The sequence below is a fragment of the Quercus lobata genome, chromosome 6, assembly GCF_001633185.2.
Source record: "Quercus lobata isolate SW786 chromosome 6, ValleyOak3.0 Primary Assembly, whole genome shotgun sequence".
In the NCBI taxonomy this organism is placed as follows: domain Eukaryota; kingdom Viridiplantae; phylum Streptophyta; class Magnoliopsida; order Fagales; family Fagaceae; genus Quercus; species Quercus lobata.
In genome coordinates, this window is record NC_044909.1 from 43,409,639 (window position 1) to 43,435,356 (window position 25,718).

The 25,718-nt window shown below is 37.8% G+C and overlaps 2 protein-coding genes across 2 annotated transcripts; one reads left to right on the forward strand and one right to left on the reverse strand.

Annotated features, from left to right (window-relative positions):
- The first annotated feature begins 4,631 nt into the window (after nucleotides 1-4,631).
- Nucleotides 4,632-6,013, forward strand: LOC115949608 (methylesterase 10-like). Its single transcript, XM_031066886.1, has 3 exons — nucleotides 4,632-5,029; nucleotides 5,142-5,255; nucleotides 5,602-6,013. The coding sequence occupies exons 1-3, from the start codon at nucleotides 4,664-4,666 to the stop codon at nucleotides 5,890-5,892; spliced, it is 771 nt and encodes a 256-aa protein (XP_030922746.1). The 5' UTR covers nucleotides 4,632-4,663; the 3' UTR covers nucleotides 5,893-6,013.
- Nucleotides 6,014-24,147: 18,134 nt separating this feature from the next.
- Nucleotides 24,148-25,452, reverse strand: LOC115950327. The gene is made up of 2 exons (XM_031067539.1): nucleotides 25,153-25,452; nucleotides 24,148-24,882 (listed from the first exon to the last, which is right to left on the reverse strand). The coding sequence occupies exons 1-2, from the start codon at nucleotides 25,450-25,452 to the stop codon at nucleotides 24,148-24,150; spliced, it is 1,035 nt and encodes a 344-aa protein (XP_030923399.1).
- Between the last annotated feature and the right edge of the window lie 266 nt (nucleotides 25,453-25,718).

Below are 25,718 nucleotides of genomic sequence, written 5' to 3' on the forward strand. Positions count from 1 at the left end.
TCTGTGGTCCGAGGAGCCATGCAGGATTTGGGTTCTGTTTAAAACTATGAATAGTTGCCTTAAGTATTAATTTCCCCTTAGTCTGTGGTCCGTGGAGCCATGTAGGACTAGGTTCTGTTTAAAACTTATATTAGTAATAATTTCCCCCAAGTCTGTGGTCCGAGGAGCCATGCAGGACTTGGGTTCTGTTTAAAACTATGAATAGTTGCCTTAAGTATTAATTTCCCCTTAGTCTGTGGTCCGTGGAGCCATGCAGGACTAGGTTCTGTTTAAAACTTATATTAGTAATAATTTCTCCCAAGTCTGTGGTCCGAGAAGCCATGCAGGACTTGGGTTCTGTTTAAAACTATGAATAGTTGCCTTAAATATTAATTTCCCCTTAGTCTGTGGTCCGTGGAGTCATGCAGGACTAGGTTCTGTTTAAAACTTATATTAGTAATAATTTCCCCCAAATCTGTGGTCCGAGGAGCCATGCAGGACTTGGGTTCTGTTTAAAACTATGAATAGTTGCCTGAAGTATTAATTTCCCCTTAGTCTATGGTTCGTGGAGGCATGCAAGACTAGGTTCTGTTTAAAACTTATATTAATAATAATTTCCCCCAAGTCTGTGGTCCGAGGAGCCATGCAGGACTTGGGTTCTGTTTAAAACTATGAATAGTTGCCTTAAGTATTAATTTCCCCTTAGTCTGCGGTCATTGGAGCCATACAGGACTAGGTTCTGTTTAAAACTTATATTAGTAATAATTTCTATATTAGTAATAATTTCCCCCAAGTCTGTGGTCCGAGGAGCCATGCAGGACTTGGGTTCTGTTTAAAACTATGAATAGTTGCCTTAAGTATTAATTTCCCCTTAGTCTGTGGTCCGTGGAGCCATGCAGGACTAGGTTCTGTTTAAAACTTATATGAGTAATAATTTCCCCCAAGTCTGTGGTCCGAGGAGCCATGCAGGACTTGGGTTCTGTTTAAAACTATGAATAGTTGCCTTAAGTATTAATTTCCCCTTAGTCTGTGGTCCGTGGAGCCATGCAGGACTAGGTTCTGTTTAAAACTTATATTAGTAATAATTTCTCCCAAGTCTGTGGTCCGAGGAGCCATGCAGGACTTGGGTTCTATTTAAAACTATGAATAGTTGCCTTATGTATTAATTTCCCCTTTTTGACCTTTTGTGTTCCCTCTGCCTGCTCCCGGAGGGGAGCCTATCAACGGCTAACACCCTGGGGATGGGTGGTCCCGTTCTTCCTGGTGCAGCGAAGATGACATGTATCGTCCCGGTGGGTGGTCTTAAGGTCACGTCCTTTCGAGGCTCTTGTGTTGCTTGGCCGGTGTGGCCACTCGACGGGTGCAGCAGGTGACGTAACTTTCCTTCTCGGACCAACTGATCCAGATGATTCCACAGATTCCTGCAGTCCTCAGTAGTGTGCCCATGGTCTTGATGATAGTGGCAGTACAGGTTCTGGTTACGTTTGGAAGGTTTTCCAGCCATCTTTCCCGGCCACCTGAAATAGGGTTCATCTCTTACTTTCTCCAGTACCTGTTGTACGGGCTCTCTGAATATGGCATTCACTCTTTGCGGATTACTCTGCCCAGCCTGTCGCGAAAAATCTCTCCTCGGCTGCCATGATTGTGCCGTTCCGACCTGAAATCATTTGCTTTGGGGTGGATAACCTTCTCCTTCCCCCTCCCTTGCAGCTGATCTTCCTCCACTCTTTTGTACTTGTCTATCCTATCCCTCAATTGATCAACGTTGGCAACCAGTTTACCAGTGAGGGATTTCCTTAAGCCATGGTCGGTGGGGAGACCGCTTTTGAATGTGCTGATAGCGACAGCATCGTGGTTATCATCCAGGTCATTATATACTTCCCAGTATCTATCGGAGTATGCTTTCAGAGTCTCTCCCTCGTGCATGGACAAGGACAATAGCGAACCGAGGGGCCTGGGGACTCTGGTGTTGGTGATAAAGTGAGAGCAGAAATCCCGAGTGAGCTGCTTGTAAGAGCTTATGGAATTTGTCTTCAGACCGTTGAACCACCTCATCGCCATTGATCCCAAGCTGGACGGGAAGATTTTACACATAAGGGCCTCATTTTGCGAGTAGACCGCCATCTTTTGGTTAAATTGACTCACATGCTCTACTGGGTCTGATCGACCGCTGTAGATGGCGAATGCTGGTTGGTTGAACCGTCGGGGCAGCTCAGCCCCTTCGATTCTATACGTGAAGGGGGACCTTGAAACCTGATCCAACGCCTTCTTCATGGCGTCGTTTCCCGAACCCTTACTAGATGTGCTCTCATACTTCCGCACAGGGCGTGGTTCCTTTTCGTAGGTAAAGGTTTCACTTGGGGGGTCCTTGACCTCCGTCGGTAACTCACATCCTCCGCATTAGAGGACTTGTCTGAGTCTGAAGGAGATCGCCTTCGCTGTGCTCGTCGTAGCTTCCTCTTTAGATCATCTATCTCTCGTTGCATGGCCTGGTGACTATTTCTCTTCTGGGACACGTGACTACCTGTCTGAGTGTGACTCTGGCTTGTCCGGATAATATGCACACTTCCCTCACGATTTCCCCTGTGGCTTGGGTTGACGGGGTTATTTTGCCTCTGGGACTCGGCAGGTCGTGTCTGTTGGGAGTCAGCCTGGTGAGGAGTCTCCTGGTGCGGACCTAGTTCTGCCATGCTTGACCGTTGTGCTAGCTGATGCTCTAGTTCTCCCCACAGACGGTGCCAATTGTAGTTGCACGATTTTCCTGACCCAAATTTGATTGATCAGGTCCTGGCCCAAAGCGCAACCCACAATAAATATTTGTAAAGGATGGGTCAAAGAACTTGGCCTCAGCGAGTCTATTCAGTCTGATGCATGGGCAATATGATTGCAGAAAATAAAGACACGAAAATGGATCTCTCACGTGTAAGTTTATTTCTCTAGTTCCTCATACAGAATTTTTCCTCCCCTTCTCTAAGGGACTCCACTACATTATATAGCTCCCTTCTCTCATCTCAACCCTACACTTGTTGACCATCTAAGCACCTACTTGAGTGGCTGTCCCATCAGACGCCTTTATCTCTCCCTATGTGAGTTGCAGAGGCCAAGGCGGTACTGTTCAGGGGTCATTTCCTCATTAATGCGGCCAAGAGGGTGGTTGGGGCGCAATTAATGTGGTGGTAGCTCTCCATGGGATATTTTGGATTTTATTCATTTTATATGTTGGGAGGATGAACTGAAGTGGCTGGGGAGAGCTCCTCGTCTGGGCTTTGTGAGGTCCGAGGAGGTGTTACTCCTCGGACAGGTTTCCTTGGCGTTTATTGGGATTGAGTAATGCTTCATACGTGGTTTCTCTTCGGACAGGACGCTCCTCGGACGGGCCTGAATTTGGAATAGCCCATCATTTTTGGGCCGGGCCCCACATCCATAATCTCATATTTTATGCATTATTTTAAATTATCAAAACTTGAATTTAAACAATTGATTGATGACATAGTTATTGATCTTAATTATATTTAAATTTTGTAAGCATGGAATATACAAAAATAATGTAATCTAACAATGAATTTATTAAAATTTAAATTTAATTAAAAAAATATTGGGTGGTTAAACTTGTTTAAGAATGCTCTTACACAGTTACACAATTGTATAGGGATGTTACGTGCGAAGTGTCAATTTTTAAACCCATAACTAAAAATATCAAGATTTTTAATTTTTATTATATCATTAGTGTAACATCAATGAAATTCACATTCATGGCTACCTTAGTTTGTAAACTATTTGTAGTAACAATTATTTGTAACAAAAGAGACGGCATGTTTAGTACTCCCTCCGTCCCATTTTGTTTGTCCTATTTGAAAAGTCAAATTTTTTAAGGGAACATAATTTATTATCTTGTCTACCTTTTAAAAATGTACAAGTTTCCAAAACTTCCCTTAAATAAATTTATCAAAAAATTGAATTAGTAAATTAATAGGGGTATAATAGGAAGATTAGTAAATTAATGACTTTTATTTTTAGAAACAGGACAATATTTTGGGACATCTCAAAATAGAATAGAGGATAAACAAAGTGGGACACGGAGGGAGTAATTTTTCCGTCTTGAAAATTGGCTGTGGTGTTTCAACTATTTATAGGAAAAATTCAAAAACTTATGTGAACCGACCAAATTTTCAGTTTTTTTTTTTTTAATTATAATTTTTTTTTTGGGCAAGACCAAACTATTATTGTCCCTAAAAAAAAAAAAAAAAGTCCAACCTTTGGTTTTACCGCGTTGCATTTTTTTTTTTTTGGAAACAACCGTTACATTTTTAGATGCGTTACATTTTTAATATTTTCATATTATTTTTACAACAAATTATAATTAGTAAGTTGTCATTAATTTTAATTTAAATCTATAGTTTCTTCCTCAAAAAAAAAAAAAAAAAATTTATAACTTAAATTACTTTTTTGCTCATCCATAACAACTAATGACAACTTCTACTTAAAATTTGTTGTGAAAATATTATGGACATAACATTTCTTTTTTTTTAATTTATTTATGAATAACATCACATGTTTTTTAGACCTTATATTCTATTATATTTTATTTCCCATATGGCTTCAAATCCATATATATATATATATACACCCAGAAAAAAAGTCAGCCCCACCCCCAACTAAGAAAAAAAAACCTAGGAAAACGACAATGGGAGATGATGTGAAGCACTTTGTTTTAGTTCATGGAGTTTGCCATGGGTCTTGGTGCTGGTACAGGCTTATCGCTCTGCTCAAACAAGCTGGTCACCGCGTCACCGCTTTGGACCTTGGTGCTTGTGGGATCAACCCCAAACAGCTAAATGAGATCACTTCTATTTGGGACTACGTGCACCCGTTGATGGAGTTCATGGCCTCTCTCCCTCAAGGTGAGTCTGTGATTTTGGTTGGTCATAGCTATGCCGGCCTTTGTATCTCTCTAGCCATGGAAAGCTTCCCAGAAAAAGTTTCACTAGGAGTTTTTGTCACAGCCTATATGCCAGACTTCAAATCTCCACCACTAACTCTCATCCAAGAAGTAAAAAGTTTCTTTCCCAATTCCTAATATTTCATTTGACTGCCTTATAGAACTGCTATTTTGTTTACTCACTTCATTATCTTTTGCTTTGGTGTTGGGTACCACAAACCAGTATTTCAAAAGGACCCCAAAAGAATCCACAATGGATTGCCAATTATCTTTAGATTCGGTATTATTTGGTCCGGATTATATGAGAACCAAGGTGTACGCCCACTGTCGATCAGAGGTAAGCTTTACAAGCAAATTCATACTTTTCTCAAGTGCTTAATACTTGATGAACAAATTATAGGCTCCGTTACATACTCTGAAGTTTAAAATTCAGCTATTTTAAGTTTCATTTTAGAGTGTTTTTTTACTTTCCAAACGAAGTTGTTTTGGTGAACTTGATTGTGTGAATTGGATGAAAAGATTACATTGAAAATGAGTAAAGTCAAAAGGACTAAAATGAAACTTAAATGAAGTACAATTAAAGTCACAGAGAGAGAGAGAGAGAGAGAGAGAGAGGTATTTGGAATCAGCCAAAATATTGTACCATATTATTCGTACTATTTATATGGTTGACTTGCATACAGGATTTGGAATTGGCTAAAGTATTGATGAGGCCAAATGGATTGTTTATGGAAGACTTTTCTAAGGAGGGTATGTTAACAGAAGAGAAGTATGGGTCAATTGATCGGGTTTTTATAGTTTGCGAAGAAGATGAAGTGATGAAAGAGGATTTCCAACGCTTGATAATCGAGGACAGCCCCCCAAAAGAAGTGATTTTAATTAGGGAAGCTGGGCATATGGTGATGCTCTCAAAACCCAGTGAACTTTGCCAATGGTTATTGGAAATTGCTGGCAGATATCATCGTCTTTCTTAGGCCAACCATTAGAGCTTCACAAAGTAAAAGTAAAGTAAAAATGTTCGGTGAAGTTGGAGTGTTGGACTTGCAGATGGTCCTTGACTGATGAGTAAATTTATTCAGCCAAAAAAAAAAAAAATATTTGTAATAAAGGTCAAGGAATCTCAATTATGGTAAATTGCTATGTTGTTAAAAAGGTAACCTTCAACCTTTTTTCTTTTTTCCGTTTGCTTTTAATCATGGATCATTGAATGTGACCCTTTCTTATTTTTATGAGAAAGATTATAAACATAAATTTTTTTTAAAACTGCTTATATGATAGGTTGTTAGTGATAAGTAAAAAAAATTATGATAATAGTAAATCTAAGTAAGATTAGTAAAAGCCGTGACGGTTATAGAAATTTTTTTTTTTTAAGGATAGTCATAAAAAGAAAAACTTTAATTAAAAAAGAATTTAAATATATAGAATTATCGACATAAGGGAGAAAAAAAAAAAAGAAAAGGCAAATATATAAAATTTTACAATTTTCTTTTACAAGTTTTTATAATTAGGTTGTATATATGTAAAAACTTGTAGATAATTGTGGATTTGCTTGTAGTAGTTATAGTTTTAATCAAATTATACAGATGGGCGTTGTGGAGCTGGTTGAATAAAAATGTCAAATCATCCAATCTGACTTGAATTCTTCCAAAGCAGTCCCTGGTTAGTTTCCACCGACCATCGTAGGACTGTTAAAAAAATTGTGGTAAATGGCAAACTCTTATTTATTAGGAAGGTTCAAATCAAATACTTATTGTTCTTTAGGGGCAACTTGAGTATAAAGGGGGTGGTGGACCTGGTGGTCTTATTAGACATCAATTCGAATTTTGGTCACTGGGTTTGTCTCTATGTGATAAATTGACCTTAGAGGATGGACTACAGCTTGCAAATTCCATAGCCTTTTGCAATTTGGAATTTTGAAATTGAATTGAATTGAATTTGCCTGTAGTAGTGAAAGTTTTTAATCAAAACAGACAACATTGACCTCATTTTAGAATCCCATGTTGATGGTTGTGGATTTCTGCTCCAAAGAATTTATTGTAAGCAGGTTGTATATATGTGAAAATTTGAATTTATTAGAGAATGAATCATGGACTTCAGCTTGCAAATTCCAAAGCGTTTTTTAATTTGGAAATTGAATTGAATTTGCTTGTAGTAGTTACAGTTTTAATCAAAACAGACAACATTCATTCCTTTTTTTTTTTTTTTTTTTTTTGAGGTAAAGACGATAGAAAGAGTATTATATCATAAAAAAGTATACAACCCCATGCAGAATACCACGGGTGAGAGGGGCACCAACAACACTTTAATGCTGGGCCTATGAGCAACAAAAGAAACATTAAAAATAAGAGACAGACAGCCATGTGAAAGGAAAAAAAAAAAACAGGACATTCACGCTACTCTTTGTGCTTCCATAAAGTTTTGGTATTCCTCCAGAAGCCTCTTGCTCCTTCCCAAATTATCTGTGGCTGAGGTTGGAACTGTTCAAAGTATACTTTATTCCTTGCATTCCATATAGCCCAAGCTGTGACCGCCCATGCCCATGTCTCTAGTTCTTGCTTGCTCAGTTTAGTTTGCATTTGCTTGAAGAGAAGAAAAAAGTAACTGTCTCCATTGACTAATAAGGATCATGAACAATTTGTTTCGGACTCGATACCCTCCTTTGGAGGTTCAAAGTTTTGTTGATTTGATTTATCTGATTGTGTTAGACTGTTAGTCTCAACTTTTTATCAACCCAAAAATAACCAAAAAAAAAAATTTCTTTTAATTTTTTAAAAAATCCCCCAAATTGATGTGTTAAGCGGTAGGGATAGCCATGGACTAGGTTTGGGTCGGGTAACCCAAACCCAACCCGAAAATTTTACCTGTAGATATCTGATTAGTACATATATCCCATTGTTAATTGGATTTTTTATCCATGACTATCCATACTCAACCCGAATCTGGTTTTTAAGGATTTTTTTATCATTCATTGATGGAATTCTAAATTGACACTTTTTTTAATAGTAATTTTAACTCTTTCCTAAAACTATTCATAAATAAGTAAATAAACTTTCCACTTTTACATTATTTTTGCTTGAATGTATTATAGGTTCAATTTTACAATAATCCATTAGCAACTCTTGTGTGAGTCAAATATTTTCTAAAAACATTTCCTTGTTTGTTTAAAACATTGATTAACCATTTATTTTACATTGAAATTAGTCATTAATTATATATTTTTAAAATTTAATTAAAATCTTATTTATTACTCGGTATCCAATTACTATCGGTCTATTACTTTTTTGACGAAAGAAGATAAAATATTGTTAATAATTTGTATTGATATGAAAACAGAGTATGAGAAAGAGTACGTTCCTGGGGAAGACCAAACCAACTCAGTGATCATAGGTCCAGGAAAATACAAACACCAACGCTTGTTAGTTTGCAAACTACAACAGCACATAAGAGTAATGGTCACAACATCAGCTGCTTATGTATAATAAGGCCAGCCACGAGGTGTGGGTAATCTTCCAGAAAGGTAGTCTATTACTTAATGTGTCAAAAATACATGTTCATTTATTATTATTATTATTTTTTATATAAAACATTCTAAGCCATAAACAGAAATTCTAATTAAAGTGTCAAACAAACTAATTTAAACCTTCTAAATATATACAAATAATCAAATAATTTAAGGAAATAAAAAGACATGATTGACGTAATCTTGCAAAATACTTCAATATATGCACATCTTATAGGAAGGTTGACATGCACCCAAAAAAAAAAAAAAAAAATCAATTAGTAATTAATAGGAAGATTGATGTAATAAGTTCTTATTTAACATATTCCCTTATATATTCTTAAGAAAATTTTGTGAGCAAATTATGTCAATCTAGTATTTTATGGAAAGTAATTATACTAATGACATCAATAATTTCCATACAAGTGAGAGTCAAAATCATGATATAAAATATTTTGAGCAGCCACAAACTATTTTACAACATTTTTACAAACTATTGATGTGGCAAATTCTTATTAGTTCTAATATGGGTCCACTACTAACATCACATTTATGTTTTACTTTACAATGAAGGAATAAATAGCAATAACACTTTCGATACAAGTGAAAGTCAAATTCATGTTTTAAATTTATAGAAAATTCTTTTAGCCTATGCACTAAAAGATTAGGTTTCACGTTTAAATTTTTTTTAAGCAGTCACTGACCTCTTCTACATCAGTACCTAGTAAAGAGCTTCCATCTCCTAATAGATTCAAAGAGCAATACAGCGCCATCACAACAGGTGTGATTTTTCTTTTTTTTGGAGAGAAAACAGATGTGATATTTAATTAGCATCAACAAGCATGAATATGTTTTTAAACAATATGGATCAATTAGTAAGAAGTTAATGACTGTCTGGACTCCAAAATTTTTAGAATTCTTAAATAAAAGAATAATGGTTTTATATATGGTTGATAAAAAAAAAAATTTAAATATTCTTTTAACTATATATAACATCATAATTCATAACAAGTGCAACTTGTTCAGTTTTTTTTTTTTTTAATACTAATCGCTAACCCGTGCAATGCATGAAAAAACTATTAAATTTGAAATTTTAAAGAATATAAATATATATATATATATATATATATATATATATGCACACACGTTGTTTACTACATGTAGCAATTATTCAGATACTATTCAATCATAAAAAATAGCAATAAAATGAATAACAACATACTATACTATCCAATAAACATTGCAACTTTAAATGAACAATATGTAATAAATTGAAAAAAAAAAATTATTTAGTTCTCCTTATTTTCAGATAGTGGTGCAAGTTCTGCATTACAGTTTCTGCATAGTTAGAGGAAAACTGATGCACTTTGATGAACATAAATCCTATTCGAATAAAAAAAATTTTGTGTGTGTGTTTGGGAGGGGGGGGGGGGGGGGCGGCTTTGCAAATTGCAGTGCCTTCACTTGTAAGAATTCCACATCAACATGCCTCTTTTTTTTGTCCATCCACGTGGTTAAAGACCATTCACTTCTTTAGTTCCTTATCTCTTAATCTAGCCCTTCCTTTTCCTTTTCACCTTATTAACTCCCTTCTTTTTTTTTTTCTTTTTTCTTTTTTTTTTTTGAGACATATTAATTCACTTTTGAAACTAACCATTGTTGGAAAAATTTTATATATAAAGATTACCATTTTATATATATACAAGAGAGAAACTCTATTTTAGCCTAATCTAAGTGTATATGTGTGTGAAGTTCATTTCTAGCGACTTGAACCCCGGCCCTTGCCCCCCCATGCTATAAGCATTTATACTGGTGAAGTGACCATCACACTAAGGATGAGCGGTGGTGATTACAATATTATTATTAAATGTTGATTTAAGTGTGTTAATAGAAATCAGTTTCTTTCTTTGATGTTTTTCCTATTTTGAGTTGGCCAAATTAATGCATATTGATTAAGCAAACCTTTCCAAACATTGGTGCACCTGATGTAATTCCTTATTAAGTATTTTGTTTTAAAACTCAAACATTTTCTAAATTGCTAATTTGACATGTTTCTTTCTTACAATAGCCAAAGAATTAAAGTAATAAACGTGAGAATTTATTTCTAACGTATATCTCGTTAAATGTATTTTAATTTGGCATGGATTCTTTACTTTTAAATAGTATTCTGTATCCGGCGATATGTGAGAGAGAAAACCATTATTCTCATGGATACTATTTTCATGTAAAAGATAAAACTCTTTACATATTTGCTGAGTCAAAATCCTAGTTTCATGAAAATAATATATTCTTGTATATACTATATTTATCGTTAAAAGAAAGGTACTGTTGAGAGCTTCAAATCCTACAAGTGGTGTAGACTTGTAAGGATAATTAACGAAAGTGACTGGGTTGTTGTATTCTGGGGGTGGCACGCAAATGTTCTAGTCTAATACATTGGAAATCCCGTAAACATGTGTATCGTCTCAAGACAGTGACTTGGTCCACGGCTTAACCCGGCCATCTAAAAACATATATGAATTAACAGTAATTTGCTTCTAATATTATGACTACTTTGAAGCATCATCGAGGTAATATTTCTCCAATATTCTCTAATTTTATGGTAAATTCTAATTTATGTGATTTTTAATCATTTATATGTTATGTTGAATGTAATGAAATTCAATTTATTTATCAATTATTGTTCTTAGGAACAACAACCATGGCATACACTTTACTAATCGTACCACCATCGAAATAGTTTGTCTAATATTGCTTCAATGGGCTAATAATTTTGAATGGCTATTGAGTTTGAATCATTGAGGTCAAACTTTCTGGGTTTACAGTCTCAAATTAAGCTTCGTGTGTGAGGAGACTTCATTGCTCGCATGCTATGAGATTTCATTGTGCGAGATCATACCAATTTTTGCCAACTTGAGAGGTCAAACTCTCTGGGTTTACGGTCTCGAATTAAGCTTCATATGTTAGGAGACTTCATGGCGCACTAGAGGAGATTTTGTTGTTCGCAGAGGCTTCGCAGTTTGCACTTGAAGTGGATTACTTTGTGTTGAAGCATTTCAATATTAAATAATTAAAATGAATAAATGTTATAACATAAATGTAAAGATGTGGGAGTGAATATGGAAGATGAGGAGTTAGTGAAAATGTTTAATCCCACATTGAAAAGGAGAGAGACTGTTTTGTTCTTTTTAATTGTGGAGATTGATGGGCTAACATAAATTGTCTCAGATATTAGGTTAGATACATGTGCAAGAGGGAGGTGAAGGGTGGAGGTATCAAAAATGGAAATGAATAATGGACCTAATTAATTAGATTAATTTCAGAGAGCGAGTGCCACGCCTTAGTCCAAATAGTGTTGTGTAATTTCTCTCTTTAAATTAATAAAATTCAAAAATATTATTTAGTTTCTTTTTGTGTTATTTCCATTATTATTGTGCTTGCACCAACACTTTGTGTTCGAGCTCATAGAGATTTCATAAGGTTTCACTATGTACAGTCAGTCTTTATTAGGTTTTAATTTTGGGGGTAACATACCTCTCATCTTTCTCCTCCTCATCCTCCTTCTCTAAAAGGGTTGTCTAAGATAATTTTCTAAATTGGGTGAGAAGATGGGTAGCAAAGAGAAGAACTGTTTTACGAAAATAGTTGAGTAGCAAATCGAAGGAATTAAAAAGACTGAAATTATTTTTTATTTTTTATTTAAAAAAATGGATGACGTGGAAAATTGTGAGTGGTGCAAAGCTTATGTGGTATACTCTTAGAATGTTAATAAAAAGTCAAAGGCTTCTATTATATAGTATTTATAGATAATATAGGTCGTATTTGGGTAATACCAAAACTTGTACCCAATTCCCTTTATCCATTATATTTCGATTAATACCTGAAACTTTCAGATCAAGTTGGGTAGTGTATCCATTACCCATTAGTTGGATTTGGCCATCCCTACGATAGCATATTGTCACAAATGGATGACTTAAGTATCATTGTCACAAATGGATGACTTAAGTATCATATACACACAAATAGCTAATAGGTTGGCCCTTTAGATATATACCACTATCATTTTCTTAAAGACCTTTTCCCTTCTCTCCGTGTGTGTGTGTGTGTTAAAATACTTATACTTCATTTGGGAGGAGTGAATGGAATGAAATGGAATGGAATAAAATGAATATTTTTAGAATATTCTTCCCTCCTCTTGTCTAGAAGTTTAAGTGGGAGGGAATGGAATGGTTAGGAGGGAACACTTATTCCTCCCATTTCCCTCAAAACCTCTAATTTTTGTTCCTCCAAAATTGGGAGGAATGGGAGGGAAAATTTTTAGGTATAATGAAATTTTTGTTAAAACCCCTAAAATACTCCTCTAATATCAACCCTTTTTTTCTCATTCAACCATAAAAAATATAGCTATCATTCTTGCATGATATTGCTCGTTCTCTGCAAAGTGAAGCTGCAGCCACTAGTCTTTCTTTTTCTTTTGTCTGCTGCAATTTTCGGTTATTGCTCAAACCAAGTAAGTTTATCTTTTTCTTTTTATTTTCAGTTGTTTGCTAGTCATTCTTTTTTCTTTTTCTTTTTGTATGAATTGTTTGCTAGTCATTCATGAGAGTGATATATAGTGTTTTTGTACACCTAAAACCAAAACAAATCTACATTCTTTACACCTAGAAACCTTAAATGGAAAAAATGAAAAGAAAAGAAACGAAGAAAGGTACCTGTACAGCTAAAAAAAGATTGTATTAGAAATTTGAAAGTGAGAACTGCTAGAGAAGAGCATCGGTACTGGTAAAGACACAAAGAAGTTATGAAGCATGAACAAGGAGGAAGGCAAAACATTAAGTGATAAAAAGTGTAGATGAACCGATGAAGATGTGATGAAATTCATAGAAATCAAGGAGACAAAAGACAAGTGTGTGGTTAAGAAAAAACAAAAGGAAAAAAAATTCAAAATGAGAAGAAAGTAATATATGTGTGATTTTGGATTTCTGTTGCATTAAGCCATTAATAGAATTAATTAGTATTTTAATTAAAATAATAGTAGTTTCGGACATTAAGTGAGTTGGATTAGATTATTTTTAATATAAAATTTTTTATGCCACTTTGTCTTCTACCATTAAAATATTTGACATTTTATTTCTTTTGTGAAAGTTTCTTGTTCATATATTTAATTATAAGTTAAAATATATAAAATAATAATAATAATAATAATTTACAGTTTAAAAGAATGCAAAAGCATATTGTGAAGTGTCCAAATTTTATAATGAATTGAAATGTGCCTATAATTTCTTTGACTAGAACTCCAACTAATAACATAACTATTTTTTTTTTTTTTACTTAGATGGATTTGAATGATGAGGTACTTAAGACCATAATTTTTTCGAAATATATGCGGAAACTAGCCTTGGTTCATGCTTCATGCCATAATTTGTACTACATTATTCATCGAAGGCAACTATTAAAAAGACATGTTCCCCACGGTCCTACACAATCAACCATAGAAAGACAATTAGTTCATGATGAAATAATGCATTGACTTAGATCTAGTGAAAAATGTTATGATGTAATACATATGGGTCCACAAGCTTTTCAAGGTTTGTGTGACATTTTGCGAAGAGATGGTAATCTTTAAGACACACAACGTGCCACGGTTGAAGAGCAAGTTGCCAAGTTCTTCACACTCTATCACATAATGTGAAGACCCGTACACTGTCCATCTTTTTTTGTCGTTCCGGTGAGACCATTAGTCACCAAGGAAATTGATGTAGACATGAAGGATTAATTTGTTGCTAACTAACAAATTCATCTATTGAAGTTACAGCGGTGTGATTTTAAATTTCTAGTTATGTGTGTTCTAGGCTTAAAATTTAATTTGGTTTTTTTTTTTTTAACAAGTAATGATTATTTTTATATTTATGGGCAAAACTGTAATTTCTGCAATCTGTTCTCATTAAGGGTACGTTTGATGCAATGTAATAGACACTATAATGGAACAGCTATTAAATAGGAATAACCATTCACTTGTTTGGTTAGGTTTTTATTACAAGTATTAGCTATTCCTTAGTAATCGCTATTATTTAAAATGAAGAATAGCTATTCTTTCTCAATATGGTTGTAATTGCTATTCCTGAAATTACATAATTAACTATTAAAATAAAGTTACCAAAATGCCCAAAGCTACTACTGCTATTCTCTTCTCCATTAGATTCTTTCTCTCTCTCTCTCTCTCTCTCTCTCTCTCTCTCTCTCTCTCTCTCTCTCTCTCTCTCTCTCTCTCTCTCTCTCTCTCTCTCTCTCTCTCTCTCTCTCTCTCTCTCTCTCTCTCTCTCTAATTTTTCATAGCTTCGTTGATGATTTGATGAAGTTTTCTTTAGGATTTAGATGAGATTTCTTTTAACTTTACTTATTAATATATATATATATATATATATATAGATTAGGATCATGAACAATTTATTTTGTACTCGATACCTCCTTTGGAGGTTCAGAGTTTTGTTTATTTCATTTATTTGATTGTGTTAGTCTCATAACCTTTTTATCAACCCAAAGATTACCAAAAAAGAAAAAGAAAAAGGAACTTCACTAATTATTTTATTTTAAAAAAATCCTCCAAATTGATGTCTTAAGTGTACACATCAAAAATGGATGAACTTAAGTATCGTATACACACAAATAGCCAAAAGATCAAGCTCATTTTCTATTAGCTTTTAGCTAAGGGGCTTGTTTTATAGTTACTTTTATATACGTATGCACACTTGAATTAGAATTTTTAGTAGTTCGTTTATGAGTCCACCATTAAGGCACTAACATTACCTTCTTTTTCTTTTTCTTTTAAATCTATTATTACTAGTTTTGAAATATTTATGAATTTTTTTTGTGAGTCTACTTATTGTTTATGAGACTTATTTATATTCATGTTGTACTCTAACTGTACTCACTCTCAACAATCATTCTCTAAAACAATAGTGACTTTGGCCATGTATTTCTAACATTTTCCAGTACCTTAAGATAGTACAATAAAGAAATCAATGGTGGAGGCCAGAAAGTATATACTGCAAAACGAAAGATGTGAGAAAGGAAAAAGATAAGGAGGAGGATGAGGAGAGTGAAAGTTAATGCTGTGTCCCCCCCCCCCCCCCCCCCCCCCCCAATTAAGAAGAGTTAATGCTTAATTAGCTAATTTTTAGAGAACAATAATACCATTACCATGAGTGTTTTTTGACCCATAGATCTAATAGTAATCAATAGTCTAAAAAAGATGAAACTCTTGTGAAGTTACAAGGTTTAACTTAAACTCATATATATATATATATATATGGTTAGGTTCAAGTTACATATGCTGTAACTCTAAGGGTATGTTTGGTAGACTGTAATAGCTACTGTAATTCTTTAGTTTGGTTATATTTTTATTATAAGGAATAGTCATTCCTTATGAATAGTTATTCTTCAAAATGAGGAATAAATATTCCTCTTTAAAAAGGTTGTGTAAGGACTCAAGATTCAAACAGCCCAAACTCACTTAGAATAGTGAGGCTTGTACAATTTAACTAGGCCCAAGTCAATATATATTTGTAAGAGAGTGGATTAAACAAAAAGGAGGGGTTAGCCCAAGGACAAAAACAAGGAAAAAGACTAAGAATCACAGATTGAGTATATAAATGGCTTATTACAAGCTTGCCCAAGGAGGCCAATGATACTCAGAATGATACATTGTTCATGCTCTTTTCTCAATTTTCTTGTTCTAATTCCTATCTTTCTAATATCTTTTTTTTTTTTTTTGGATCCCTTTCATCTGAAAATTCCCTTCCCTTATATACACCTTAGCGCTTCATATCTTGGCCTCTCATCTCCACCTACCAAAATTCTCATCACGACACTTGTCCCCTTAAACTTCTACTGAAGGTGGTAGAAGGAGTTGCTTAGCTGTGAGCTCTATTGTTCAGATCACTTTCTTATCAATGCAGCTGATAAAGCTGTTGCTAGCCATTTAATGTGGAGGCAATAAGTTACTTCTCACTGGAAACTTCCCTTATTCTCCAGGATTCTCTCTCCATACCCTGTCCTTCCCAACTAAATCTCCCAAAGGTCCTTTGTCTCTCTCTCTCTTCAAGTGAATTCCCTCTTTGGACTCATGTTGCCTCCACAATAATGATAACAACGCAATGATCCCTTCCCTAGTCTTCGAGCCCCCACAGTAGCCCCCTAAATCTTTGCTATTAACTTTGAGGTAAAAAGCGAAGTTTTAGTTATGCAATTGTACTTGATACGTGCCAAATGTGTTCCCACATGCCGACGTCCTTTCACCTGTCTCCAGCATGCTCCTGACGCTTCAGTATCCACGATCTCATATTTATGGTGTCAGGCAGCTGCTTGTCTCCCCACATTCTACGGTACGATGATGATCGTACGATCTTTGTTTATTCTCATTTATGAGCGGGAATTTTACCGCTCACTTTTCACCTCTATATAAGGAGGGGTTGAGGTTGGCTTTAGCTCATTTACTCATTTGAAAATTTTCGTTGAAGTAGCTACCCGAGGAAAGATTCTTCTACTACGCATAGATGTGTTCAAATTCATATTCTTTTACACTGATTTTTTGTTTTCTATACCATAGAATTTCATGGGCAGATTCTCTAGGCTAGTAGATACCCCTGACCTTCAAGGCTCAATATAGGATTCCCAACGGTGTTGAACTCTGACATTGTGAATTAGGCGAATGGCTGGTCATGAACCGACCTTCTGGTTCAGTAGTTATTCCAATGATCACTTTCATAGAAAGCGGGATGGAAATCCCCATGGGAAGGGTCATTAGAGACTTCCTGATGAACTATAGGTTGACCCCCACCCAATGCTCCCCAAACGTTTTTAGGGTCCTTGGGAGCGCAGATATGATAAACCGCAAAATGGGGCTAACCTTACATGGCATGAGGTGAACTGGGTGTACAACTACCGAAAAGGGAAGAAAACTAAATACTACATCAAATGTAGGGTCCCATCCATTAGGCTAATATCCTGTATGCCTGAGTCAAACAAGGGTATGAACGAGGACTTCCTCATCGTCTTAAGAGACTAGCATGATGAATTACACTGTCCCACCCATGAAGGGGAACCAGGTAGGGTTCCCACGGACAATAATTGTGCCTAGGATTTTCCTTTAATTAAAATTTTTTACAAGGTATTTCTTTGACTTATAATTCATGTTGTTTCTTTATTGGCAAACGAATACCACACCACCCCGTCCAAGCACCTCGTGAAATTCACTGACCTAAATCGGATCCTAAGGTCAAAAATTTTTCTGCATAAAGATGGTCAACTTCGGGCTGTACACGTCATCTTTGGGTTCAAACCACTCTCCAAGCGCTTCCAAAGTCCAAAGAATGTCATTAGAGCTAGAGACCCATGGTTAGCTTCAATTGACGTAGCGGTCTCGGTCTTTCTGTTAACTGACCCTCCTCCAGCTGGAACCCAAGACTCTTGACTTCCAGCCAAACTCCTCTACTCCCAGGAGCCTCCCATACCTTCAGATGAAGAAGCTAAGGAGCCTACTCCTAAACTTGTCTAAGAAGTAACAGATAAAGATTTCGAGGTCTTTTACCAACAAGAGGACCCTGAAGATGCTCCTAGTACCTTACACCACCCTCTACGTCCTGCCTAAGCTAGCGCTAGCCAAGAGGGAGTTAATATACCAAAAGGAATGGTGTTTGAGGAAAATACTCCCGACCTTTTAGCGTTGCTAACAGCCCAACCTAGGGGTGCTTCTCTAGCCATCCCGGTGGTGTCCCAACCACCAATTCCTGCTTCTACACGCGTATCCTTTGGTAATGCTGTAGAGAAAAAGAGGAAGAGGGGCCAAGGAGGCAAATGCTCTGAAGGTACTAAGGAAGGAGAAATTACCCACTCCTCTTAGCAACCCCCAGCCAAAGAGGTCCGAACAACTAGGGCCCAACAGAAGAAAGGTAACTCCTCTAGTACCTCAAAAGAATTTGAAAGGAAGCAACCACCCAAACCTTCTGCTTGGAGACCCTCCTTTATGCTAAGTTCGGGGGACCTTGTTATGGACAACACCAACCTAAGAGACCACCAAATGGGCAAGTCAAGCCTTATGGTGGAGTGTCTAGAGAAAGCTCTCTGCCTGCCCAAGGACATGCAGGAGCTCAGGTCCTTCAAGAAACGTGAGGTCTTCTTGTCTCTGAATAGAGACCTTGCCAAGGTATATTATCACTTTCCTCTTTCCATGAACTAAAATAAATAAAAAAACATACATGAACACTAACTTGTATCACTCTTACAGTCTGTACAAGCAGCCTTTTTGGTCGAGGAATGGGTAGACCATGCTCTAGATCAGGCTCGTAAGCTGGACATAGCTGAAAAGGCCCATGCCAAGGCTGACAAGAAGCTTAAAGAGACACTCGCCTAACTCACCGAGGTAGAGAAGTCCCGGAAAAATGCTGAAGCTTCCTTGTCCATCTTCAAAAAACAAGCTGCAAAGTCCCTAGAGGCTCAGAAGAAGGTTGAAAACAAGTTGGCCTTAACCATTGTGGAGCATAAACAACTATAAAAGCAGCTGGAGGCCAAGGACGCTGAGAAAACTAAGGCCGAGCAGGCGGCCTATGACGTAGGCATGACTAAGACTGCCCAAATTCTAACCACCTAACTTAGGGATGTTGTTCAGGCCTTTTGCCTTAAGGTATGGCGTCGAGCCCTCATCGCAACTAGGTTTAGTACTGAATCAGAGCTTAGGGCTCCTAATAAAGTATATTACCCCCCCCCCCCCAGCCTTGCAACTAGCCTCTAGCTCCCCTAAGCCTTTAGTGGACCTTGGCTCTGTCCACACCTCTTCCTCGACCCAGCCTGCCATTACTCCATCTACCACACCAGCTACAGAGAAAGGGCAAGAACAGCTAGCCCCAGTGAATGTTGTGGATGTGGAGACAGAAGAAGTAGCTAAAATGGCTCAGCTGAAGAGGAAGAAGAAGGAGAAAGAGCAAGAAAAGAAAGGAGGGAAAGAGAAAGAAACATCAATGTAACTTAGCTCTAGGCCTAGAGGCAACTAACCAACTATGTAATTGGACTTAAGTTTAATTGATGCCCCCTTTTCCTTCTAATGTAATCCAATTCCCAAACTTTGATGAGAACAATTAAACTTTATTTTATAATCTTTCATTTACCTAAGTTTTACTTGTTTGACTGTATTTCCAGCTATTTTCGTTTCCTCATAACATCTGTAACATGCTAACCTTTGATTGACTAAATCAACCCCCCTTACTTTACTATTTACTCTGACATGAAGTTTAAGAAAGTTACTAGACTATCTCTTAAGGTAATGTTTTGGCGCTTAATAAAAATTTCAAACAACACTTACCTCAAGTTGGACTTGGAATCCTAAAAGACCCATCTGCATTGTGCCTGTAACTTGAGGAAGCAAGCAAGCTCCATAACTTTACTCTATATTTAGACAATTTCACACAAAGGTTAATTTGTCCAAAGTTTGTGACCTAAGGAGCCAAACCAAACCCATATCCTGGTAAACACTTAGAAACTTTTACACAAATGTTAATTTACCCAAGGTTTGTGACCTGAGGAATCGAACAAGACCAATGTTCTGTTTAACACTTAGAAACTTTTCATACAAAGGTTAATTTACCCAAGGTTTGTGACTCAAGGAGTCGAACAAGACAAAGGTTTTGTTTAACACTTAGAAATTTTTCATACAAGGGTTTTGTGACTTGAGGAGTTGAACAAAACTGAGGTTTTGTTTAACACTTAGAAACTTTTCATACATAGGTTAATTTACCCAAGGTTTATGACCCGAGGAGTCGAGCAAGACCGAGGTTTTGTTTAACACTCAGAAACTTTTCATACATAGGTTAATTTACACAAGGATTGTGACACGAGGAGTCGAGCAAGACCGAGGTTCTATTTAACACTTAGAAACTTCTCATACATAGGTTAATTTACCCAAGGTTTGTGACCCGAGAATTCGAATAAGACCGAGGTTCTGTTTAAAACTTAGAAACTTTTCACACATAGTGATTACCCCACCAATTGCAACCACAGTAAAACAAAAATAAGCCAAGCACGAATAACAAAGAAGTTCGTATCATTAATAGTAATAATGCCGCAAATTATTTACATTCCAGGGACGTGGAATTACGTTTTCATCCAAATCTTCTAAATAATAACCCCCAATACCAGCCACTGAAGTTATTCTGTATGGGCCTTCCCAGTTGGGACCAAATTTTCCCTAGGTTGGGTTATTTGCTGTCCCCACCACCTTTCTCAAAACTAAATCTCCTAGAGCTAAGGGCCTTAACTTCACTCCTTTGTCTTATCCTTATTTAAGCTTTTGCTGATAATGTGCAATCTTCACTGCAGCCACCTCCTTTCTCTCCTCAACCACATCCAAGCTATTCGAGAGCAAGCGGTTATTTTCCTCAACGCTGAACTGATTAGTTCTCAGGGTTCGGAATCCTGACTCAATAGGGATTATTGCTTATGCCCCATAAGTCATTGAAAAAGGAGTCTCTCCAGTTGACCTTCAGGGTGTGGTATGATAAGTCCACAGCACTTGAGGCAACTCATCCACCCATTTTCCCTTTGAATCATCCAACATTTTCTTCAACCCAGACACTATGACCTTATTAGTAGCCTCGGCCTGACCATTCCCTTGAGGATAAGCAGGGGTAGAATACCTGTTCCTGATCCCTAACTCCCCACAATATCTTTGGAAGGCTTTACTATCAAACTGAAGACTATTGTCCGAGATCAATGTGTGTGGAACTCCAAACTTGGTGATATTTCTCCATATAAATCTTTTAGCATCCATGTCCCTGATATTAGCCAGAGGCTTAGCTTTTACCCACTTGGTAAAATAGTCTGTCCCAACGAGGAGCCACTTTTGGTTTCCTATGGCTCAAGGAAATGGCCTTAAAATATCTAAGCCCCATTGGGCAAATGGCAAAGGACTGGAAAGTGGGTTCAGAACCCCTCCAAGTTGGTGTATATTCGAGGCGTACCTCTAACAGTGATCACACTTCCTTACATAATCTTGAGAAGCTTTTTGCATGTTTAGCCACCAATATCCATGGATAAGGGCCCTTATGGGCCAAAGACCTCCCTCCTGTATGACTTCAACATATTCCCTCATGCAACTCCTCTAAACCCCTCCAAGTTGGTGTATATTCGAGGCGTACCTCTAACAATGATCACACTTCGTTACATAATCTTGAGAAGCTTTTTGCATGCTCAGCCACCAATATCCTTGGATAAGGGCCCTATGGGCCAAAGACCTCCCTTCTGTATGACTTCAACATATTCCCTCATGCAACTCCTCTAACAAGGGCTTCACTGCCTCAAGATGCACACACAATAGATAAGGTCCTAAATGAGAATGCCTATACAAATTTTGCTCTTCGGATAACCAATAGCGGGGGGTCTTCCTATGTATTTTCTTCGCCTTGCCCTTATCCTTGAGTATAGACCTTGCACCAAAAAAGTAACCAACGGGTCCATCCAGCTTGGCCCCACCTGGATACTGTGCACACCAAGTAAAGGCTTCTTAACAAGACTGAAATCAGCCACATCTTCAACAATAATGATCCGAGGCAAATCTGACCCCAGGGACGTTGTCAGCATAGCCAAAGAATCTGCATGAGAGTTCTATCCTCTTGGGATCTGCTTTAGAGTAAATTTCTTGAAATGGGCCTAAGCTAGTCTAACTTTAGCAAGATATCCCTACATTCGCTCATCCCGAGCCTCAAACTCCCTATTGACTTGGCCCACCACCAACCGAGAATCTAAATATAGCTCTATGACCTCGCCTTTCAATTGGTTAACCATTGCCATTCTAGCTAAAAAAGCCTCGTACTTAGGTTCATTATTTGTAGCTAGGAAACTTAACCGCAATGACTTTTCCATCACCAGCATCTTAGGAGTTATTAATAAAACTCCTACCCCTGCTCCTTTTCGGTTGGCTACTCCATCAGTGTACACCTTCCAGGTGGGGACAACAGAGACCAAGATCGTCATAGTCTCCGCTATTCCCTTTCCCTAATTAGCTACATTTTCTGTAAACTTCGCCACAAAATCTGCTAAGACCTATCCTTTTATTGTAGTACGAGGCATATATCTAACATCATAGGCACCTAGCACGGTTCCCCATTTAGCAATTCTGCCTATATAATTCGATTTTCGTAAAAGTGCTTGCAAGGGAAGCTGGGTGAGCACCACCACAATATGCGCCTGGAAAGAATGTGAAAGCTTCCTCATGGCATGTATAATGGCCAACACTGCCTTCTCCAGGGGTAAATAGCGTGTCTCAACTTCATACAAGGATTTACTAACATAGTAGACGGGTCTTTGCACCCTACTTTCATTTCTGACCAAAACTAGACTAATTGCATAATCTGTGACGGCCAAGTACACTTACAAAACTTCCTCTTTCTCGGGTCTAGAAAGGACGAGGGGGCGCGACAAGTATTGCTTAAGCTCCTCAAAGGCCAACACACACTCCTCGGTCCATTGAAAGTCCTTCCACTTGTGGAGGAGCTGAAAAAATGGACGATACCTATCTACTGATCGGGAGATAAACTTATTCAGAGCTGCTGCCATCCTCGTTAATTTCTGTACCTCCTTAGGATTCCAAGGAGGGTGCAAGCTATTAATGGCCTTAATTTGATCGGGATTGACCTCAATTCCTCGATGTGTAATCATATAGCCTAGAAACTTCCCCGAGCTGACCCCAAAAGAACACTTAGATGCATTTAAGCGTAGCCTGTGTTCCCTTAACACAGAGAATACTTCCCCCTAATCTGCTAAGTGCTCCTAAACCTGCTTACTTTTTACAACCATATCGCCAATTTACGCCATCACATTCCTCCCAATCTGTGACTCAAACATCCTTATCACCATCCTTTGATATATGGACCTCGCATTCTTAAGGCCGAAAGGCATCACCTGATAATGGTAATTTCCATTGGGTGCGCAGAAAGCAATTTTTTCTTGATCAACTAATGCTAAAGGTATCTGGTGGTACCCTTGGAAGGCATCTAGGAAACTCATCCGAGGATGTCCAACTATTGCATCCACCAATTGATGAATCCGAGGAACAAGGAAAGGATTCTTCGGGTAAACCTTATTCAAATCCGTGAAGTCCACACACACACGCCGCTTCCTATTTTTCTTCTTTACTACCACAATATTAGCCAACCACTCAGGATAAAAGACCTCTTTGATTGCCCCTACTAGCTTAAGTTTGTTTACTTCCACCCTTACTACCTAAGCATGCTCTTTTAACGAATGCCGAGGTGCCTGCCTTCATGGGGTCACCTCTGGATTCACATTCAGTTGATGAGATATAAACTCGGGGTCAATCCCGGGTACCTCATAGGTACTCTAGGCAAACATATCTATGTTGTCCTCCAAGAACTTCACCAAGGTTGCCTTTTCCAAGGACAGCAACTAAGAACTTTTCTTCATCCTATCCAATCATAATCTTTTCCAACTCCTCGGACAACACCCCCTGAGACTCGATACTAGGCCCTAATTCGAGACCCTTTGATTGCTATGAGATTTACTCCTCTTCCACGATGGCTTAACCTGTGGGTTGCCGCATAATGGCTGCTATCAAACATTACCTAGCCATTGCTTGACTTCCTAATAATTCCCCAACTCTTCCTTATATGGGTTACTTTACTTTCAAGTGTAAGGTTGACGAGACTGCTCTCATAGCATAAAGCTATGCTCTGGCCAAGATAGCTGTGTAAGGGGAATAGGCTTCCACAACAATGAAACTGACTTGCACTTCCTCATCCCCAGCCTGCATAGGTAACCTTATCATCCCGTGGGGGACTACCATCCTCCCATCAAAGCCTATCAACAATAAGTCATACTTCTGCAAGTCCTTGGGCTTTAAATTCAATCCTTTATACAGGTCAGGGTGCATGATCTCCGCTCCACTTCCTTGGTCTACCAGGACCTTTTTTACATTATAGTCGCCAATCCTAATAGTTACTACCAAGGCATCATCGTGTGGCTGGAATGTCCCCTCCTTATCCTCCTCTGAAAAACCTAAAATGGGTGTGGCCACCACCTTAGCCTTTTTGAATGTCCGATCCCTATCTCTTGAATTAAGGCCCATAGCCATAGACATGAACCCTGAACAGGTCCTAACGTCGCCTTTGGGCTTAGTGAAAATCACATTAATTGTGACCAATGCTAGCCGAGGAGCTCTATCCCTCTGATACCCAGCTCCTGAATGCCCGAACTGACCTACAGGCTGATGCAAGAACTGACCTAGCCTCCCTGCCTTCACCAGTTGACCTAAGTGATCCAGTAAGGTCCTACAGTCCTTTGTGATGTACCCTTTTTCTTGATGATAATGGCAATAAAGGCTTTGGTTCCTCTTGAAAGGATCCCCACCCATCTTATTGGGCCATCCAAAATATGGTTCACTCTTTATCTTCTCCAATATCTGATAAACTGGCTCTTTGAACAAAGAATTACCATTTAAGCCCCCGAGGATGACGTTTGGTTAGGAAAGTCTCTCCTGGGATGATTATTCTAATATCCACCTCCCCGAGGATCCCTTTTCTTTGGGGAGACCTTAACCCTTACCCTTCCCTTGGGTTTGATCTTCCTCTACCCTCTTATACTTACCAATGCAATCCATGAGCTGGCACATACTAAAGGCAGGCTTCATTCTCAACGACTTCTACAACTCATGGTCCGTTGGAAGCCCCACCTTAAATGTACTAACAGCTACATCCTCAAAATTTCCATCTATTTCGTTGTACGTTCCCCAGTATCTATTTGAGTAGGTCCTGAAAGTCTCACCCTCCCTCATGGCCATGGACAAAAGAGAATCAAAGGGCTTAGGGACTCTACTACATTTTACAAACCTTGCTCCGAATGCCCTCGTCAACTCCTCAAAGGACTTTATTGACCCCTCCTCCAAAGCATTAAACCACCACATAGCCACAATCCCGAGGCTAAAGGGAAAAACCTTGCACATGAGGGCCTCATTGCCAGAATGAACTGCCATCTTTTGATTGAAGTGGCTCACATGCTCCACAAGGTCAAACCTTCCATTGTATATAGTAAAGGTAGGTTGTGAAAACCGATAAGGAAGCCTAGCCTTGTCGATTCTCCTAACAAAGGGTGACTTGGAGATCTATAGAAGTGCTTTGCTCATCGCATCATTCCCCATGCCATAATGAGATGACCATTTCTCACGCTTGTACCTATCCCTTTCCAGTTTGCCCTAGCGCGAAGACGCTGAGAATGACTCACTGGATGAAGTTCTAGACC

What these genes read in the sequence shown, in the direction of transcription:
- LOC115949608 (XM_031066886.1), top strand. Translation starts at nt 4,664, where the DNA reads ATGGGAGATGATGTGAAGCACTTTGTTTTAGTTCATGGAGTTTGCCAT. An exon ending in CACTAACTCTCATCCAAGAA is followed by an intron (nt 5,030 to 5,141) that starts GTAAAAAGTTTC and finishes ACCACAAACCAG; the next exon opens with TATTTCAAAAGGACCCCAAA. An exon ending in ACGCCCACTGTCGATCAGAG is followed by an intron (nt 5,256 to 5,601) that starts GTAAGCTTTACA and finishes ACTTGCATACAG; the next exon opens with GATTTGGAATTGGCTAAAGT.
- LOC115950327 (XM_031067539.1), bottom strand. Translation starts at nt 25,452, where the DNA reads ATGGCAGTTCATTCTGGCAATGAGGCCCTCATGTGCAAGGTTTTTCCC. An exon ending in TAGCTGTTAGTACATTTAAG is followed by an intron (nt 24,883 to 25,152) that starts GTGGGGCTTCCA and finishes CCAGTTTATCAG; the next exon opens with ATATTGGAGAAGATAAAGAG.